At 28.5% G+C, this 19,360-nt stretch overlaps 2 protein-coding genes across 2 annotated transcripts; both read left to right on the forward strand.

The window, feature by feature from the left end:
• The first annotated feature begins 77 nt into the window (after positions 1-77).
• Positions 78-2,531, forward strand: LOC101515458 (uncharacterized). Its single transcript, XM_004506196.4, has 3 exons — positions 78-480; positions 1,211-1,234; positions 1,815-2,531. Exons 1-3 carry the CDS (start codon positions 276-278, stop codon positions 2,159-2,161), a joined length of 576 nt encoding a protein of 191 aa, XP_004506253.1. The 5' UTR covers positions 78-275; the 3' UTR covers positions 2,162-2,531.
• A 5,474-nt stretch (positions 2,532-8,005) lies between these two features.
• LOC101515139 (DEAD-box ATP-dependent RNA helicase 38) lies at positions 8,006-13,777 on the forward strand. Its single transcript, XM_004506195.4, has 8 exons — positions 8,006-8,424; positions 8,507-8,800; positions 9,582-9,809; positions 10,131-10,196; positions 11,672-12,079; positions 12,169-12,298; positions 12,735-12,820; positions 13,444-13,777. The coding sequence occupies exons 1-8, from the start codon at positions 8,224-8,226 to the stop codon at positions 13,504-13,506; spliced, it is 1,476 nt and encodes a 491-aa protein (XP_004506252.1). The 5' UTR covers positions 8,006-8,223; the 3' UTR covers positions 13,507-13,777.
• The last annotated feature ends 5,583 nt before the right edge of the window (positions 13,778-19,360 follow it).

A 19,360-nucleotide genomic window follows, 5' to 3' on the forward strand; every position in this document is an offset into this window, starting at 1 on the left:
GAACTTTGTTTTTTATTTTTTGACGGAAGAATGAACTTTGTTAAATAGTTAGTATTTGGAATAACATTGAATAATTAGTAATAAATATAAGAGGAAAAAGATAAAAGTAAAGAAGAAAGGAAGGAAGACAGATCCAGTAGCACTAGTAGAGAGCAGCAAAACCTGTTCACACTCTTCCAATTGAAAAACAAAGAAACAACCTTAACTTCATTGAATTCAACCACATCAACTCTTGTGTTGTGTGTGCCATAACCTATATTCAGAGAGACATAGCGATGAACAATTCAAGGGTTATGTTATTAAGGGTAAGTTTGTTAGTAGTAGCTGTATGCATAGCAGGATACATATTAGGTCCTCCTCTCTATTGGCATTTCAAAGAAGGTTTAGCTGCTGTCAAACATTCTTCTTCTTCTTCTTCTGCTACTTGTTCCCCTTGTCTCTGTGATTGCTCTTCACAACCCACTTTTTCAATTCCACAAGGTACTTCCTTTCCCTTCTTCTTCTTCTTTTTTATTTTGTTCATTTTCCTTAACTACCCATCTCAAGATCTGGTTAAAGTTTTCATCTTTTTGCAATTGGGTCATCCAATTCAGGATTTCAAGCAGAAATTTTTTTTAACTTTTTTAGATCTAGGTTGTACGGTATTTCTTTTATTAGTTCAATCGTTGAAGTTGAATATGAATAATAATTTGGTTAAAAAAGACACTGTTTTGATCTAACCTTTCAAATTATGGTGTAGAGTATTTTGATTCTTTAATAAACTTGATCTAAGAAGAAGACCTAATTATTAACAAACTAATTTCCAATTAGTCATCTTACTTAATCAAATATGGTTTTGAAATCACTGTAGAGAGCTTTGGAACCTTTATATTGTGTCGCAATTGCGGTTGCATACTAAAATTTAGAACTATTAGCAATCATAAATTGCAACAACATGAATCTGCTTACATTCACTGACATATTGATGAGGCATAGTTGTCTCCACATAACCTATTTATATTATCAGCATAATAAATATGAAACTAAACACCATGACCTTGGAAAATCAATAACAACATAAATTAGAGCTTCAATTTTGTTGAACTGTGACAGCAATTCTAGTTTCTGTTGAACATTGTCATGGTTTTATCATAATTTATTGTTACTTTCTCTTCATCTAATGGTAAATCAAGCAATACTTATTTAAGTTTCTTTCACTGTTTTTCTGCAGGGCTGAGCAACATTTCATTTGGAGGTTAGTTTCTGTATCCTAGATTAGCACTTTTTGTTATTTTTATACCTTGATACACACTTGAATGATGATAGGCATGTAGAGGGTGAAGTACCATTGTTGAGAGTCACTTTGAGCAGTATGACTACTAGTTATTTCTACTTTGACAGAATCGTCTTTTAGGATCACAACTATGAAACACAGACATGAATACAGATACAACACTGACATGTAGATGCAAGTAAAAATTTGAGAATATGGTAGTAATTGAATATAAGTATAACTACATGTGTCGGTGTCGTGTCAGAGACACCAACAGGTTTCAAAAGTCAAACACGTCTTCAATCTAAAATGTTAGTTCTCCATAGATCGCAAATATCATGTCTCTAATATTTTGTTTTCCCGTTTGATTTTTTTAGTATAAGATTCATTCTTGTTTTGCATTTTCCTGTTTAAAATTGGCATGAGAGCTCAAGAACCGAAAATTTAATTTTGCTCGCTGCAGCATGGGCACAGAACATTTATACTAGTGTTGCATTTTATGGTTCAACTTCTTTCACCAACCGATTTTCTTTTTCTTTTCTTGATTGGAATTGCTATTCAGATTGTGCGAAGCCTGATCCGGAAGTGAATGGAGACACCGAAAAGAATTTTGCGGAGCTATTGTCGGAAGAACTGAAGCTACGCGAAAACGAAGCTTTGGAAAATCAGCGTCGTGCTGACATGGCTCTTCTCGAGGCAAAGAAGATCGCGTCTCAGTATCAGAAGGAAGCAGACAAGTGTAATTCTGGGATGGAAACGTGCGAACAAGCGAGGGAGAAAGCTGAACTGACATTAGTCGCTCAGAAGAAGCTAACTGCGTTGTGGGAACTTCGAGCTCGCCAAAAAGGATGGAAAGAAGGGGTTGCCAAATCGAACACTCAGTCTCAAGGAAAAGTACAAACTTCTTAGAAATATAGCAGCATGGCATCTATGGAATGTGTTTGTTGCATATTACTTTTCAAAGTGTTTTTATATGCTGGTAATAGCAAATCATGTATCTCTCTTATGTGTTCATGATGAAAGGTAAAGTGTCAAATACAAATGTTGTTCTATCTTAACATCCATTTTTAGACATTGATTCCACTTGTACCATGGTTGAAAGCTAAAAATCGTTATTTATTGTGAAATATAGACATCAATAGTAATTTGATAAATGAAAGTAACTGAATGTAGTTATGTATCTCAATGTTATGAGAGTGTTAGACATTGAACATACCTTCAGTCTGAAGTGTTAGTGCTACATAAATAACATATTTCATGTCTCTTTTGTTTGTTTGCATTTTCCTATTTAAAAAATCTATTGATTAGGGATTATATCTATTTTTACAAATTGACTTGTTTTATGTGGATTTGAACCTAGGTTCAATGAGATTTGGACTTAGAACTTCATATATATTACTTGAACTCCTCACAATTAGATGAACCCCCAGTGGTTTAGGTTGTTGCTTCTTTGTTTTACTTAATTGATCAATAATGTGAAAATATGAGAAATACTCAATTTCGTTTCTAACTTTTTTAACTTGTATCAATCTAGTCCCTTACTTATTAATATTACTAAAATGATCTCTGTTGAAAATTGGTGATCTGACACATTAACTAAGCAAATCTTGAGGACTTATTTGATATATGTTTCCTTAACAATGTTGGAGACTATTTTGATATTTTTTAAATTAGTTATTTAAATTTAGAAAACCCATTTGTTTATAATACAACAAGTCACAAAAAAGTTTAAAAAAAGTCACAGTCTTTTTCTTCCTCGCACCTTGGAAAGAAACATTTTGCATTCTTTCAAACATATATCTTGCAGATGCCATTGTCTTCAAACATAACGTTTTCACTCTATTTTTGTGTTTGTCTTCTCTGTCTGATTACCAAGGTCAATTGCAAATCATTTCTCCATAGAAGATAGGAACAACAACTCTCTTTTTAAACACAATAACTCAAATAAAATCAACAGAAGAAGAAACTGTGATAAACGATAGACACCATAACAATTGAATAATCAAAACAAAGTAATTTAAGTTTTTTGAGTAAAATCCCATAAACTGAAAATTAAAATAATTAAAGAAAGACTTAATTGGAGTTTTGGTCTCTATATTTATACTGATTCACGTAATTGGTCTCCCTATTTTAAAAGTTGACAGTTTTGGTCCATCTCTTATGTTTTTGAACTAAAAAAATAACGATTTAATATATTTTAAATGGCGGGCATACAATTCTATAATATAAAATTATCTAAATGAATTAATTATTCATATGTTATTAATTAAATTAAAAATATGAAAAATTTCTGAAGTTAAAATTTAAGTTTTTACGACGTTTTATTTCAATTTCATGAGTATTAATCACTTTACATCATTGTATCATATGTCACAATATTTAAAATATTTCACGTCATCATTTTTAGTTAAACATTCAGAAGAAGGGACCAAAACTGTCGACTTTTAAAGTAGGGGGATCAATTTCGTGATTCAATATAAATAGAGGGACTAAAACTCCAATTAAGCCTTAAAAAAATGTACATTTGAGCATTACCTTTAAAATAGGACAACCTAAGAATGGTCGATTCAGGTTTGCATCTGTCATTGAAATCCTTATCATAATTTTCCTCGATACATGATTTATCAACTCCTAAATTACCAATAGTGTTTTTCCTTTTCATAGATGGAGTAAATTGAGAGCCACCACACATCATATTCATATCATTTTTGCAAATATGTTAGAATAGGAACAAAGGTGAAAGAAGACATCAATGGAGGAAGAAAAAAAATTTGGGGAAGAAACTTCACAACTATGTGTTGTATAAAAACACAATTTGTTGCAATTTAGTCTTCAATATTCTTGTCTATTAGTCGATATAGGCCCCAAAGTTTGTTTACATGACAGTTAACCTGTAAGCTCACCCAAGTTAACTTTGTTAGTTAATTGATATTGACAGAGAGATTAACTTGATTAACGAGAAAAAAAAATTAGGGACTATTTTGAAATTTTTATTAAGTGAAAGAATAAATTGATACAAGTTAACAAAGTCAAGGACACAATTAGATATTTACTCGTGAGAGTATAATTATCTAGTTCTTAGTTTGAAAGAATGTGCATAGACGTGTTTCCTAACTATAATACCTTATTGAGAAGAAAATAAATTATAGAATCATTTTCAAGTTTTTTTATTGTGTTCCTAATTATTTTACCAAATTTTCTCTAATTAATTTTGTTTTTTGTTTTTCATGAACAATAATTAGTATGTAGAGAAAGATAAATTATTTTTATTTTGTGAATTGTAAACATAAAAAGATAATAGCAAATCATGTATCTCTCTTATGTGTTCATGAAGAAAGGTAAAGTGTCAAATACAAATGTTGTTATATCTTAACATCCATTTTTGAACATTGATTTCACTTGTACCACAATTGAAAGCTAAAAATCGTTATTTTTTGTGAAATATAGATTATAGACATCAATAATAATTTGAGAAATGAAAGTGACTAAATGTAGTTATATGTTAATAATATTATGAGTGTCAGACATCGAGCATGCCTTCAATCTAAAGTGTTAGTACTACATAAATAATATATTTCATGTCTCTTGTGTTTGTTTACATTTTCCTATTTAAAAAATTTATTGATTAGGGATTATATCTATTTTTAGAATTGACTTATTTTGTGTGGATTTGAACCTAGTTTCAAACAGAGGCAATGAAATTTGGACTTAGAACTTCATGTATATTACTTGAACTCCTCACAATTAGACGAACCCTAGTGGTTTAGGTTGTTGCTTCTTTGTTACCTCTTAGAGGGAGATCCCTTTGGAAACTATTGGCTCATCATTATGGAGTGGTGCAAGGATACAATTTCCTTTATTTTAATATTAAACATTGTTTGAGTTCAACTATGGAGATTACTTCAACATTGTAAAATCAAACAAATGCGTCTAGAAATTTGGACTTGTTTAAGAAAATTTATCGGATTTCAAATGTATGAATAAATCAAAAGAGAAAAATTTAATCAAATTTAATGTTAAAAAATATCAATAAATCTATTAAGAAGTTAGTTTGTAATATCACGGTGACTCATTTTGATTTTGAAAAATCACTTTGACACTAAACATATACTAAATTTTTGTTTTGTGGAATTTTATTAATGTTAGCTTTTACTTTATTGGTGGCTAAGCACTCATATAGTTTCTTGTTAAGTGATTAAACTTTGAGTTGTGTCAAACCTAATTGTTAAACTTTTGTCCTTTTTGACTTGGATGATTCATTCTTATTTTAATTTGGTGATTGGGGACTAAATTTTTTCTTTGAGTGACATTTCAGGTGATGTATTTTAGTATTTTTCATTGTTATTGCTTTGTCTGAAGCCAAACATGATAGAAATAAATTATCATAATATATTTGAATTTAGTGTTTGATTAACCGATATGATATGATAAGTTAATCCGGTAATCTATCATATCATGTCTCTTTAGTTAAAATTTCTATCATGCTGAATATGAGCTGAGTTAAAAACCAGCAGTATATGATAAAAACAGTAATTTAAAATACAATAAAATTTATATATAAAAACAATTTATAAAATGTAATCTAAAATATAAAAATATAAATCTAATCAAATAAAAAAATAATTAATAGAATTTGATATTAAACTTAAAAATGAAATATTAATAATTAATTTGATAAATTAGTATTCACAATTATAAAATATGACAGTTAATTGAAATTTTCAAATAAATATAATTCGTTTACAAGGTATTCTTGTCATTTACATATAATATATATCATATCTTTATTTACATTCTAACAAATAAAATATAATTATTTGGTTACTCATGATTTTATTTTTAAATTTTAAATTGTTTAACTTAGTAGCGTCAATAGATAGTTTTAATATAAAATCATTTTATTACTTATTTAATTATTTTGTTAATTTATAATATTTAAAATATAATAAGTTAATTTAAAAAAAACTGATATGTAATTATTTACAATGATAAGTTTGTTATTTAAATATAATATATATTATATCATATTATGATGACATGTGTATCAAATACATCACAAAATAAAATGTTATCATATATATATATATATATCAAATACATATATAATAATATTTATCTTGTCATTATTCTAGCATATACAATCATATTATTATCTAGTTTTATATTATATCATGTCTCTTTATATCATGTGCATCAAACAAACTCTAAATATAAGAAACATCTTTTCATCTATATAAAAACATAGATGTAATTATTTTCGGTTACTATTTTTAATTTTGGTTTTGTTATTTTACCGTAATCAATAACTAATCATCACTACAGTATGCTACAATATTCTGTAATTTTTGTCTTTTGTCTTTTTATGGATGCCCTGTTTTTCCTAACAAAATCTATAAGTTTTCTTTCTTTTACTAAAATCTATTAGTTAACATACGTAGTATTAAAGATGATGATTAGTATTGATTTTAAATACGATAAATTATCGCAATTAATTGTTTTGATAAAATTACTCACGTGACGTTTTAAGTTTTATTTATTTATTTGATTTTAAGTCTCAAAATATTTACATCATTGCCCTGTTTTTTTAATTTCTATTAAACCTTTTCTTTTAAATAACTATTAAAGTTATTCATATTGTTGATCATTTTTTTTTATTATCTATTGAAAAGAAAGACATAAATTACTAATTAAAATTAATTTTAATTTGGTATTACCCCTTAACATGAACATTAAAGTAAAAAAATAGAGAGGGTAATTTTGTAAAAAATAGAAAGACATTCTTTGAAGGAATATTTTTTATATTCTTTTTATTTAAATTTTTTTATTATATTTTACATTAAAATTTATATACTAAAACATCTTATTTTTTGACCTTTCAAGAGTGACATCTCCGTCTTGCGATTATTTGAAAGACAATTTTTTTTCTCAAATAGAAGAGGCATCATCTGGAAGATGTAACCATTTATATATCTTTACTTTATTTTTTTTTATAACTAATGAATAATTATTAATTTAATAACTAAAAATATAAAATAAAAACAAAACAAAAAATATATTAATAAAATCAAATAAAGTATATTTAAAAGGAAAAAAATACATCAAATTAATATGGTTGGGGATATGTGTCAAAACAAAAATCGTGTTATATTATTTTAACAACTTTCTTCTATTTGAAGATAAATTAGCAACTTCATTTTATTTTGTTAAAAACTCACTCTTATTTTTTCTTCGGATAAAATACATAAATAATAATAAAATTAAACAAAATATATTAAATTAAAAAAATATGTCAAATTTTAATTAATGATTTTTTCCTATATATCATTTAATTTAATAAAAATTGGAGGACATACAGGTAGATATCGTTAATTAAAATTTGATGTATTGTTTTTTATTTTCATGTATTTTATTTGATTTTATTAATATAATTTTATTTTTTAATTATTTTTATTTATTAAATTAATAATTTTTTATTATTATAAAAAAAGAATATATATTTATAGATTGTCGAATTTCGAAATGTAATTTTCAATTAAAAAAAATGTCACATAATTACCATGCAATTTCCTTAAGGTAAAAAAACTAGACTATATAGGTATAATATAATATGTGTAAGAAAAAAAAAACGTCATAAATAAAATCTAAATATATTTTGTTTCAAATTCTAGCTCAATCGATAATCATCGTGAAAATAGTTTGATTGAACATAAAAATACAAAAACCTATTTACTTTGTCTCTGAACCCAGCTTCTTGTTGTGATCTCATTCTTCCACACCACACTCCCTCTCTGTGCTCCTATTCCTACTTATTGAATATTGATAACTCGCGTTTGTGTGGTTTACGGGTCGGGTTGTGGGTCGGTCGGGTCTATTTGATTTCCACTTAACTCCTGCTTATTGATAACCACCGCCATCCCACCTTCACAACTTCCCTTCGATTCTCACGACCAACTGAACCACCGGAACTTCAAATGGCGGAACCTTCTACCACCTCTCCTCCACCACCGCCGCCGTCGACTAAGAGCTGGGCCGACCAAGCTGAAGAAGAAACCAATCCATCCTCAACCTCCGCCGCAGAGCCCTCGACTCCGTCGCTCGACGAATTAGCAATCGACGACAACAACAATCCTCATAAGTTATTGGACGATCCCGATGACTCCAACATTCAAGCGGTTTGATTCTTTCTTCTTCTTTTTCTTTCTATTCTAAAATCTGAGCGAAAAAATAAATCTTAGGGTTTTTAATTCGTTGCAGGTTACCTCCGGTGACACACCGTATACGTCCGCGGCAACGTTCGAAGATCTTTCCCTCTCGCCGGAGCTTCTGAAGGGTCTCTATGTGGAGATGAAGTTTCAAAAACCTAGTAAAATACAAGCTATAAGCTTGCCGATGATTCTTAACCCTCCACATAGGGATTTGATTGCACAGGCACATAATGGTTCTGGGAAAACCACTTGTTTCGTGCTTGGGATGCTTAGTCGTGTTGATCCTAACTTGCAAGCTCCTCAAGCTCTCTGTATTTGCCCCACTAGAGAGTTAGCTATTCAGGTAATTAGATGATTTGCTTTTATGCCATGTTTTAATAAACTACTTAATTAAGTGCTTATTTATAAGCTATTTCTAGAACAAAAGATAAATGACCTATGTGGATTTACTTATTTTGAGTTTATCCACGACATAAACATTTGCGACACTATCTGGGAGAGCTTATTTGAAAACAGCTTGTGACATGTCTAGGATAGCTTATAAATAAACGCTTATGTGATAAGTGCTTAATTAAGATGTTTATCAAAACACGACCAAAATATATTTCCACAATTTTCATATCATGACAACTTATGGAAATGAGTTGAAAACAGCTTATGGACTTGTCATAAGTTGATTCTATAGGTTCTCTCAAAGATTCTCAGAGGTGCTTATAATAGATAAGCTAAAATAAATCATTTTTTTAAGCTAAATATTTATAAAAAAGATAAGGAAAACAATTGAGAGACATAAATCTAAGCCAAGAAAGAAAAGAAAAAAGAAAAAAGTGTCAAAAAAGTTCCTCAAATCATGCAAGTTTTTTGACCCTTGGGCGTAAGTAAATTATATAATATAGCGATATTCTGCATATTTTTTCCTTGCCTTAGAAATCACTCACTTCTGTAAAAGGTTCTTCACTGAAGTTCTTGCTTTCTCGTCATATCTACGATTTGTTTCGCTAGCATCTATTTTTATTTTTTTAAATCTCACAATATCTCCAAACAGCCCTTACTTTATTTAATTTTTTCTCATAATAGCCAGTGTTGAACAATGTGGTGTGATTGTTCATTGTTGTTTGTGTTAGAATGTTGAGGTTCTCCGTAAGATGGGAAAGTACACGGGGATTAGTTCAGAATGTGCAGTTCCGATGGACAGCAGGGATTCAACTCCAATATCGAAACGGGCGCCTATTATGGCTCAGGTGGTTATTGGTACTCCTGGCACAATTAAGAAATGGATGACTTATAAGAAACTTGGGGTGACGAGATTGAAGATTCTCGTTTTTGATGAGGCTGATCAAATGCTTGCTGAGGTAAATTTTGTCACGCTGATTAGATGTTGTTTAACTATGCTTGCATACTAGTACAACTCTATCTTCCTTCATGAATTCATTATTGTTGGAGAATTAGTTACACATCCTTTTCTATAGTTCACTAGTTCTAGCAAGTAGTTACTTCTCAGTAAATATGTAGGATATACTAGGACCCAGTTGTAGGTAATCACGGAATTGTTTTGGTTTACTGAATTTGTCATGCATTTTTTTCTTCTCTTTATGTTTTAGCATAGTTTGGTTGCTAACTATGATGTGCCTTAATTTACTTATAATAATAACTGTAATACTGTGCTGTTGCAGGATGGATTTAAAGATGATTCTCTGAGGATAATGAAAGAAATAGAAAAATTCAATTCAAACTGTCAGGTTTGTTGATCTCTCTTTTGCTTAGTGCGCTGCATGTATGGCATTTCCATCCATACAAGAAATTTTTGCATAGACTTAATCTAAACAGGTTGTGTAGAAAAGGCAACATCTACTCATCATTTTACATTAAATAGTATATCTATGTCAAACAACCACTTTATTTTTTTAAATAATGATGTGTCAATTTATGATTCCCATCCCATGGGAAAGCATGATCAAGCTTGGGCTCTGTTTAAGCCCTTTCTACATAATGTGTGAAAGATGTTTAAAGTGCACACCAAAGCAATCAATTCATCTTGTTTTATGAGAGGAGAAAAATGTAAGATGTTTTTGCAGTTTATTATACTCTCCCAAATACTGTTTTGTGTGTGCATGCACATAGATATAAACCTGGACTTGACTGATCTAACTGCCTCTAAGGTTGGCTCCTAAAAGTCTGTACAAGTTTTTTCTCATTGGCCCAAGAAATACTTCGAAGGGAACAACAGAAAATGACTTCTATGAATTAGGATGGGAAGTTAGTTAGGAGAGAAGAAATTTAATTAAACTGTTCAAATTGAGCCATTCCAACATGAAGGGTGAATATGGATTATGTGTATTTTTCTCTATCTGCTTCTAGCTTGGGGCCATAGAGAATTATTCCTCGACAGGGAGCGTTGCTTTTTCATTTTTTCTTGATCTTATTTTGTTCAATAGTGCAAAAACATTGGTTGGGAAGTATTATTCCCCATTACACTTATTATATTATTTGTGCTTGAGGTGGATTGGATTAGTGGTCAATTGAGGGGGATGTCATATATATTGGTAGACCATAAGGCCCACTGATGCAAGGCTCAAAACTGTACGAAGATACAAGCAGATGAAAAGAGAAGTGAAGTTGAAGGTGGGCGAGGGGTGGTATAGTTGAGAGCACAACCTTTTAATTTTAATTCACTGGCTAGTCATACTGCCATACCCATTGTTATCAATATCAGACCAGTCCTACTGTGAATTGGACCCTTGTACGGTCAGGGGGGTTTATTGTTAGGTCCCAGAATAAAGGGGAGTTTGTTATGATTGGAGTTAAGAATTTAGTTAGGGGTTAGTTTAGTTGTTAAATTTGTTAGACTTTCTTTTTTACTACTTGTTAATCCTATGACTTATAAATAGGACTGATCTCCCTTTAGGAGTATCTAGGAAATATGAATTCATCTTATGAAAGTTGTAAACTAGAGAATGCTCTATTGAGGGAAGAGTGCTCCCTTGGGGTAGCTTTGAGTGTAAGGTTATCTTATTCATTATTTCATTGTAAACCTTTTGAATCTTCTCTTTCAATCTCAATATACCAATAAGAAACCCTTAATTTGTTTGCATCTGTTTTTACACAATTCTCTAGGAATTATTTCTTGCTAAAAAAAAGGATCCAAACAGTTATAGTTGCTTTTTCAATTTTGTTTATTGTCTAAGAAAATTTTGATTGGCTTGTGTTTTTGCAGGTTCTTCTGTTTTCTGCTACATTTAATGACACTGTCAAGAATTTCGTTACAAGGATTGTTGAGAAGAAGGAGCATAATAAACTTTTTGTGAAGAAAGAGGATCTATCTTTAGATGCAGTGAAGCAGTACAAAGTGCGTTGTCCTGATGAACTCGCTAAGATTGAAGTGATAAGAAGTTATATATTTGAAATAGGAGAGAATGTGGGGCAAACTATTATATTTGTGCGCACTAGAAATAGTGCAAAAATGTTGCATAAAGCTCTTGTTGATTTAGGCTATGAGGTTACTTCCATACAAGGTGCTCTTGAACATGAAGAAAGAGACAAGATCGTCAAAGAGTTCAAAGATGGTTTGACTCAGGTTCTTATATCAACTGACGTCCTTGCCCGTGGATTTGATCAGCAACAGGTGCTCATTTGGTTACTCTCTTTCTCTGTCTTCCCTTCTTGTGTGCTACTCGTTTGAGTTTTCATTCATTCTTCCATTTCATTGTTTAGGTTAATTTGGTTATCAACTATGATCTTCCACTGAAGTACGCTGCTGAGTACATCCGTGGCCGTGATCCTGAGCCTGATTTTGAGGTGTATTTGCACAGGGTTGGTCGGGCTGGGCGATTTGGGCGCAAGGGTAAGTTTTCAAAACTGTCTGCTTAGTTTTGTGTAGTAAACTGTCTGGTTGGTGTTATGTAGCTATCATTAAATTATTATATTGTTTTTGTAACAAGTAAGCTTCATGTTAATATTTTATGCGGTGCTAGTGTAGCAGTAGCTCAGTTGAAATTCAGCATATTTTTTCTTACATCGTAGTATTTTTAGCCATGCTCTTTCTATTATTATATCATCGTAAGAGTAATCTTTGGCCTCAAATATTTGGATGGTGTTATTTTCCTAAAAGAAAGTGTTGTTGCCACCATGTTTCGTTGGTTCAGAAATAGACGTTGGTTTTATTATTACTCTAATCGGCCTAGTAATATTTCAAGCTTCTTGTATATGTGGATAGTAATATTTTCAGTAGTGGTGCAAAATACCAAGTTAATTTTCTTTTTTAACATTTGGTTGAATAGGGGCTGTATTTAACCTGCTATGCGATGAAAGGGATGAAAAGCTCATGTCAAAGATTGAAAACCATTTTGGCACCCACGTAAAAGAGGTATGTTACTTGATAATGTACTTGGATTATGATTATGATGATCCTTGCAGCATGATGAAGAACATTGAATCTTCAAATTTTGAAGACTTTGACTTTGGTAAAATTAGATGATACCTATTGAGTTAATTGAGTGTTAGGTAAAATTAATGGTTCTATTAACTTAAAAATCTAAAATGACATAAAAGGATATTTTTAATTAACATTAATTTTATGAATTAATGTTTAAAATATTTTAAAAGTAGTAACTTAAAATTTTTAATTTAATATTTATCAATCTGATATATTTTATTTCTTTATTTTAAATTAAAATAAATTATTTATTAATCAGATATATTATTTATTTATTTAACTAATTAATTTATTTTAAACTATAATAAATAAATTATAGAGGGTAAACAAGGATTTTAGTTAAACAAAAGGAGTAAAATTGGAACAAAAAATGATAAATTATAAGCTTATAAACTACTTGAATTAGTTTATAGAAAAATTTTATAGACTCAAATAATTGTTATCAAACAAAACTTACAAACTATAGGCTCGTTTTTTTGACATAGCCATGTCAAAGGGGTTATGACAATCTTCCTCATACATAAATGATTTGGTTAATTTCACTGGGGATGTAGGTACGAGAAAAAAGTGTCGAAGACTATAAAGCTGCTCTTAAGGAAGCTGGTTTGCTCGTGTGAATCTCCAAAAGTTGAAGGATGTTGATAGTTGTGTTGGACTCCTAAAGATTGACCATATCTATGATGCTTTAATGAATTAATTTACATGGATACACGTGGATCATGGTTTTTAAGTTTTGGGCATGCTCTTCAGTTTTTATTTATGATGCAACGTGATGGATTTCTTATTCTTGTACCTCTGAGTGTAGAAAATTCCTTTGTCTCGGATGATTCATAATAATTACTTTGGGAGCTGCTTTAAGAGAGTAAATTATGGTATCTTTAATTTCGAGTTCAAATGCGTATACCAAACATTGGACCAGCGGATCTCCCTGTCTTGTGTTGAAAGAAAAAGTTTAGTATAAAAATTATTCATTAAGTTCGTTGAGTTTACATCAAACTATGAAAAGGTTTACGAACTCGTTATCATCCCCATTCTCACCTTTTGAGGTTAAGAATTTATTACAATGATGAAAAAAACGTGCAGTTCAAATTTATTACAATGATATTGTAGGTAATTATTAAACTGATGTGTAGTTTATATTTTTAACCTTATGCAATAAGAAAATCTACGATTGAACTTCTTTATTTTAGTGTTTGGAGTTTCACAAATACATACCACTCATAATTTTTTATAGTACTAGATAAACACTAAATTCATTCAAGTTTTATTAAAGATACTATTCTTAATGTTTTTAAGTTTTAATTCAATTGGTAAATGTTAATGTCCAATAAAAGTATCTTTTTAATACAAACGTACAGGAAATTTCAAATTTACACATTCTAAGTGCCGTGGCGACATGGATTTGGACCTGTTAACTTTGACTTTTCAACCTTTTGGTAATTTAAAGCAAAATGATGAGATAATGCGTGGAAAATACGGAGGAAAAATGGAAGGAAATGTTGAGTGAGATTAGAAAAATAGGAAAGAAAAAAAAAAGTATAAAAGTAGAGGATCATTTTCCGTAAGGACACCAATGTTACGGAGAATACACCATGATCTATTTTGTGATATTTAATATTTATATTAAGAGAACCAGTGTTGAAGGAATTAAAATGAGTAGAAAGTGAGTGCAGATTAAGATGAATTTTTAGTTGTTTGTTAAGAGAAAAAGATATGCAAATATTAAATGACAAATGTCTTCAAATAAAAATAAAATGTGACTGTAGAAAAAAATATTTAAATATATACGAGTTTTTTTTGTCTGTAAAATCAAAATATATTTTAATTAATATAAAAATGAATATTCAATTGAAAATATTTTTTTATCACTTGAATGAGTATTCATTAATATTCAATAATATTCATATATTTACTCACTTAGAAATAAATAAATAAAATATAGAATGAAGTTTTGTTTTCAAATGAGTAGTCTAATAGTTTGATTAACGACATCAAATGATTACACATATCAAGTCCAAAATTTAATATCTGACTCTGACATGTTAGTTTGTCTGATAAATATACTAATTAGGGTATTGTTAATGATTCTGAAGACTTTATTGAAATTTAAAAAATTGAATCCTATTAAAGGAATATAATTTTAATAATTTTAAAATGTTATATTTTTATCGAATGAAATACAAGATTCTACTTTATTTAAATTTACTAAAATAAGTAAATTGTAAATAAAATCTAAATACAACTTAAGTTAATATTAACCTTCTAGCTATTTAAAAAAGTCACCATACTAACACTTTTTAAAACAAATTCATAACTTTCAAAAATACAACTAAATAATCATATCCAACAACTTTTAAAGATACTATCATATAACTTATTAAAAGAAAAATCAAATAACAATATTATTATCTATTTATTTTTGTTAAAACAAACTTCTTAATCATAGAAGGTGTCCTATAATACTTTTGTGTGTGTGGAGTCATGTACTAACTAAAAGCAGTCGTTGGGCTCAATAAAGTGAGGCAATGAGCTATTTACTTTTCAATAAACCAAGTCTTATCGGACTTCTGTGTTTCTTTAATTCAATTAATTTTTTTAATCAATGTGTTAATCTTTTTTTTCTTTTCACTCATACATTTGAAATTTTAACAAAAATTATTGAAAAATTTTCAAAACTTTAGTTGATTATAAAATTTTTAGAATAAAAAATGAATTTACTTTCGAAATTTTTGAAAATCAAATTTTTGAAACGTAATTTTATATTTCGAAATTTTCGAAAAAGATAAAAGTTTCAAAAATTTGGAAGTTTATCGAAATTTGTTTTAAAATAGTTACATTTTTTTTAATTTTCTATTTCTATTTCAAAAATATTAATTAATTTTTCTATTTCTGAAAATTTCTATTTCGAAAAATCCGTATTGTTTGAAATTTTAAAAAAAATTGGAAATTACATTTTTAATGTTTCAAATTAATCAAAAAAAAAATCAAAAGTTTGAATTAATTTGAATTTTTCGAAACTACTTTTAACAAAGGTTTCATAACTTTCAAAAATTCGAAACATAACTTTTTGAAAACGTAATTTTATATTTTTAAACATTCAAAGAAGATGAAAGTTTTGAATGTTTCGAAAATTTAGAATTTTATTCAAATTTTTGAAATGTAAATTTTGTTTCCAAATAATGACATTATTTTTTTGAAATTTCTTATTTAAAAAATATCCAAAATAGCTCTTTTAAGTGTATTGTGGGGGTGAGAGATATAGATAGCAGATGACAAGTAGAAAACTTCAATTATTACGAATACATAAAAAAATTGGGCCTTAGAAAATTTTGAGGCCCGATACAATAGCTCAGATTATACTATAGGTGTTAATTTCATAAATCTATTAATTATTGGCCACAATTCATATATATTGGAGGGTTAAAAAATTTCATAGTTAAAAATATCTAAAAGAAAATGTCCTAAAACTAAAAAATCTTTAAAATTTTGTGGGATAAGGGAGCTTATTGATGATCTCCTTTTTCAAAAAAAAAAACAAAAATTTATTTTATTTTCAAAATCTTTTGAGATAAATGTTTCAACTTTTTTTTCAAGAAAAAATGATTTAGGAAGCTTTTCCATTATTTTTTGCGAAATTTTTTGGTAAAAAAAATGTTTCTTTTGTTTTGAGAAATTTCTTTTTTTGATATTTTTCACGAAAAATAATAATTACAAACCTTAAAAAGTTATATCAATAAAAAATATAATATTAAAAAAATTTAAGAAAAACTTTAAACATTCAGATTAATAGTGGATTCTAGGTAACATAGACAAGCGATGGGGTGATACTAACTAGTAATTACTAGCCATCGCCTATTAAAAAGAGATTTTAATTTTTAATTTTTTAATTTTTTTTAATTAAATAAAAGCTAAGTGCCACGGTTTTATCAAAAATGGTGTCATGGTTGGAACTGTTCAAAAATCCCACAACTCTAATATTTCTTTTAATTATTTTTTATTAAACCTCTAATATTATGTTTTTATTAAAATAATTTTTTTAAAGTTTCGGCTAATTATTTCATTTGACTTAAGGGAAGAAGTTCATGGGACTTACAGACTCCCAATATTTTGTTAATTTTGAGTTTATTTTTTGAAAAAAATTTCAAAATTTATTTTTCTTAAAACAAATTAAAAATATTTTTTTTGAAAAATTTTAAATCATTTTCTATAAAAAACTGTGAGAATAATAAAAAAATTGATTTTTTTTTTGAATTAAAAAATTTTCAAAAAAATATTTTAAATTATTTTTTATCGAAAAAAAATTATTTATCGGTAAATTTTAAAAATTATTTTTCGAAAAAAGATTATCAATTTTAAGATAAAAAATTGAAATTTTGTTTAAAAAGATGGACCATAGACTCATAAAACCCACAAATTTTCAAATATTTTATTCCTATAACATGAGTCATAGTTGTTATAATCTTTTAAATCATAATAAAGTGTTTTTGTCATTCATCCAAAAAGCAATCTTGCCTCAGCTTTCCGTCTAATGTGGAAAGGATCACTTTTCGTGTGAGTTCGTGCAAAATAATTTACTTCTATTTTCAACAGTAGTAAATCAAACAAGGGAAAATCAAATATTGGTTGGTCATTTTCTTTATCCTTTTAATTTGATTTAATTTTTGTTTAGATCATTTAAATTTATTTTATCTCGATTTCATTTTTTAAATTACATTTTGTTTGTATCGCTAGTCTTTTATCTCAATTTCAATAATAATTAATTTAATTAAAAGCTTTTAATAATTTAAAACACAAGTAGTTAATCTCAGATAGCGACGCATTGACCAACCTTAGAAACTGAGATAGCGGGTTGCAGAATACTGAGATTACCTCTATTTTTTGGACCAAATACATGAATAATACTATATGGACGTGCATAATTAAACAATGTCTCAAACTCATAAACATTCATAAATAGTAATAAAAACCACAAGTTTTAATCAAAACATACATTTAGATATCAAATATCACCATCTTCTTCAACATAGTTGAGTAATAAAATAACAAAATATTAAAACTAAAATGCATGTTATAAGAATAAAAGGTCATCATCATCTTTAACATAGTCTTCTTCCTCTTCTTCCCCATCAACTTCAATATATTCTTCTGCTCCTCCTCCCCATCATCTTCAACATATATAGGTTCAATTTCTTCAACATCTTCTTCTACCATCACTTCTTTTGATATTGCTTCTTATGTTATGACCCTAGATGCACTTGCAGCTGCCTTTTCTATTTTTTAGACCAATTACATGAATAATACTATATAAACACGCATAATTAAACAATATATCAAACTCATAAACATTCATAAATAGTAATAAAAATCACAAGTCTTAATCAAAACATACATTTAGATATCAAATATCATCATCATCTTCAACATAGTAGAGTAAATTAAAAAACAAACAAAGAAAAAAAGAAAGAAGTAACCAAAAAAAAAAACTGAGAAATAAGTAACAAAAGAAGAAAAACCTGAGAGGACCAGCAGTGAGAGGAACAACGTAGAGGAAGAAGAGAACTGTGAAATTTGAAGCCTGAATACCAAAATTACCCCTAAAACGTTTTAAAATTTAAGGGTAAAATTGGGTTTTCATGAAAAAAAGAATTTTCGAGAAGAAAAAAATATATCATTTTTTAGGCTTTGAAACCTGCGACTAGGAACCCGCGAACACGCCCAGATCGCGCACGACCTCCATCCTCCCCTCCTTCGGCGCCACGCTTCGACGCGATTGCGCTGGGAACTGTCGTGATTGACTACCTAGTTTAAAACTCTACAAAATGCTGCAATAATATGTTTTTGATACTAATCTTCATAAAACATTCATCAAATCTTATAAATGATATATATTTCTTAATTTTATCTGCAACAATGTAAACAGACGTAGAGCCTTAAAAACAAAGTAATAAAGATATATCTACATAATCAATGTCTTTAACTTTCTTCACATTCAAATTAGCTTTGACAATCAACTTGTTGCGATGTTTCAATTAGATCTTATATTTCATTACAATAATTTGAGAAAAAAAAAATTAAACTTAAAAGATTGCATGTTTAGTTTAATAATTCTTAAAGACTAACGATGCAAACAAATGTAACTTAAATAATTGAATCGGAATCGTATAAGACTTAAGCGAAAATTAAGCTAAACTTAAAAGACAAAATGTACATTTTTGTCTTCTATCTTTGTTTCTAGTTTCTCTTAAATCAAACAAACCATAAGAGTCATATGCAAGCCATAAGAGTCATATGCAAGTAAAACACAATATACAAATTTGCTGTAAGAAAATAAGAGAAAGTCATCCCGCCCCAAATGATTAATATGAGATTGAGAAATGATTAATTCAATAGATAAATAATTTGACTACTTTATGATAAGAACGTGCTTTAGTTTGATATTTGGTTGATATTTTTTTATATTTTTTTTTCTCT

Source organism: Cicer arietinum, chromosome 6, assembly GCF_000331145.2.
Source record: "Cicer arietinum cultivar CDC Frontier isolate Library 1 chromosome 6, Cicar.CDCFrontier_v2.0, whole genome shotgun sequence".
NCBI lineage: Eukaryota > Viridiplantae > Streptophyta > Magnoliopsida > Fabales > Fabaceae > Cicer > Cicer arietinum.

What these genes read in the sequence shown, in the direction of transcription:
- LOC101515458 (XM_004506196.4), top strand. Translation starts at nt 276, where the DNA reads ATGAACAATTCAAGGGTTATGTTATTAAGGGTAAGTTTGTTAGTAGTA. An exon ending in CACTTTTTCAATTCCACAAG is followed by an intron (nt 481 to 1,210) that starts GTACTTCCTTTC and finishes GTTTTTCTGCAG; the next exon opens with GGCTGAGCAACATTTCATTT. An exon ending in GAGCAACATTTCATTTGGAG is followed by an intron (nt 1,235 to 1,814) that starts GTTAGTTTCTGT and finishes ATTGCTATTCAG; the next exon opens with ATTGTGCGAAGCCTGATCCG.
- LOC101515139 (XM_004506195.4), top strand. Translation starts at nt 8,224, where the DNA reads ATGGCGGAACCTTCTACCACCTCTCCTCCACCACCGCCGCCGTCGACT. An exon ending in AATTCAATTCAAACTGTCAG is followed by an intron (nt 10,197 to 11,671) that starts GTTTGTTGATCT and finishes GTGTTTTTGCAG; the next exon opens with GTTCTTCTGTTTTCTGCTAC. An exon ending in TTGGCACCCACGTAAAAGAG is followed by an intron (nt 12,821 to 13,443) that starts GTATGTTACTTG and finishes CTGGGGATGTAG; the next exon opens with GTACGAGAAAAAAGTGTCGA.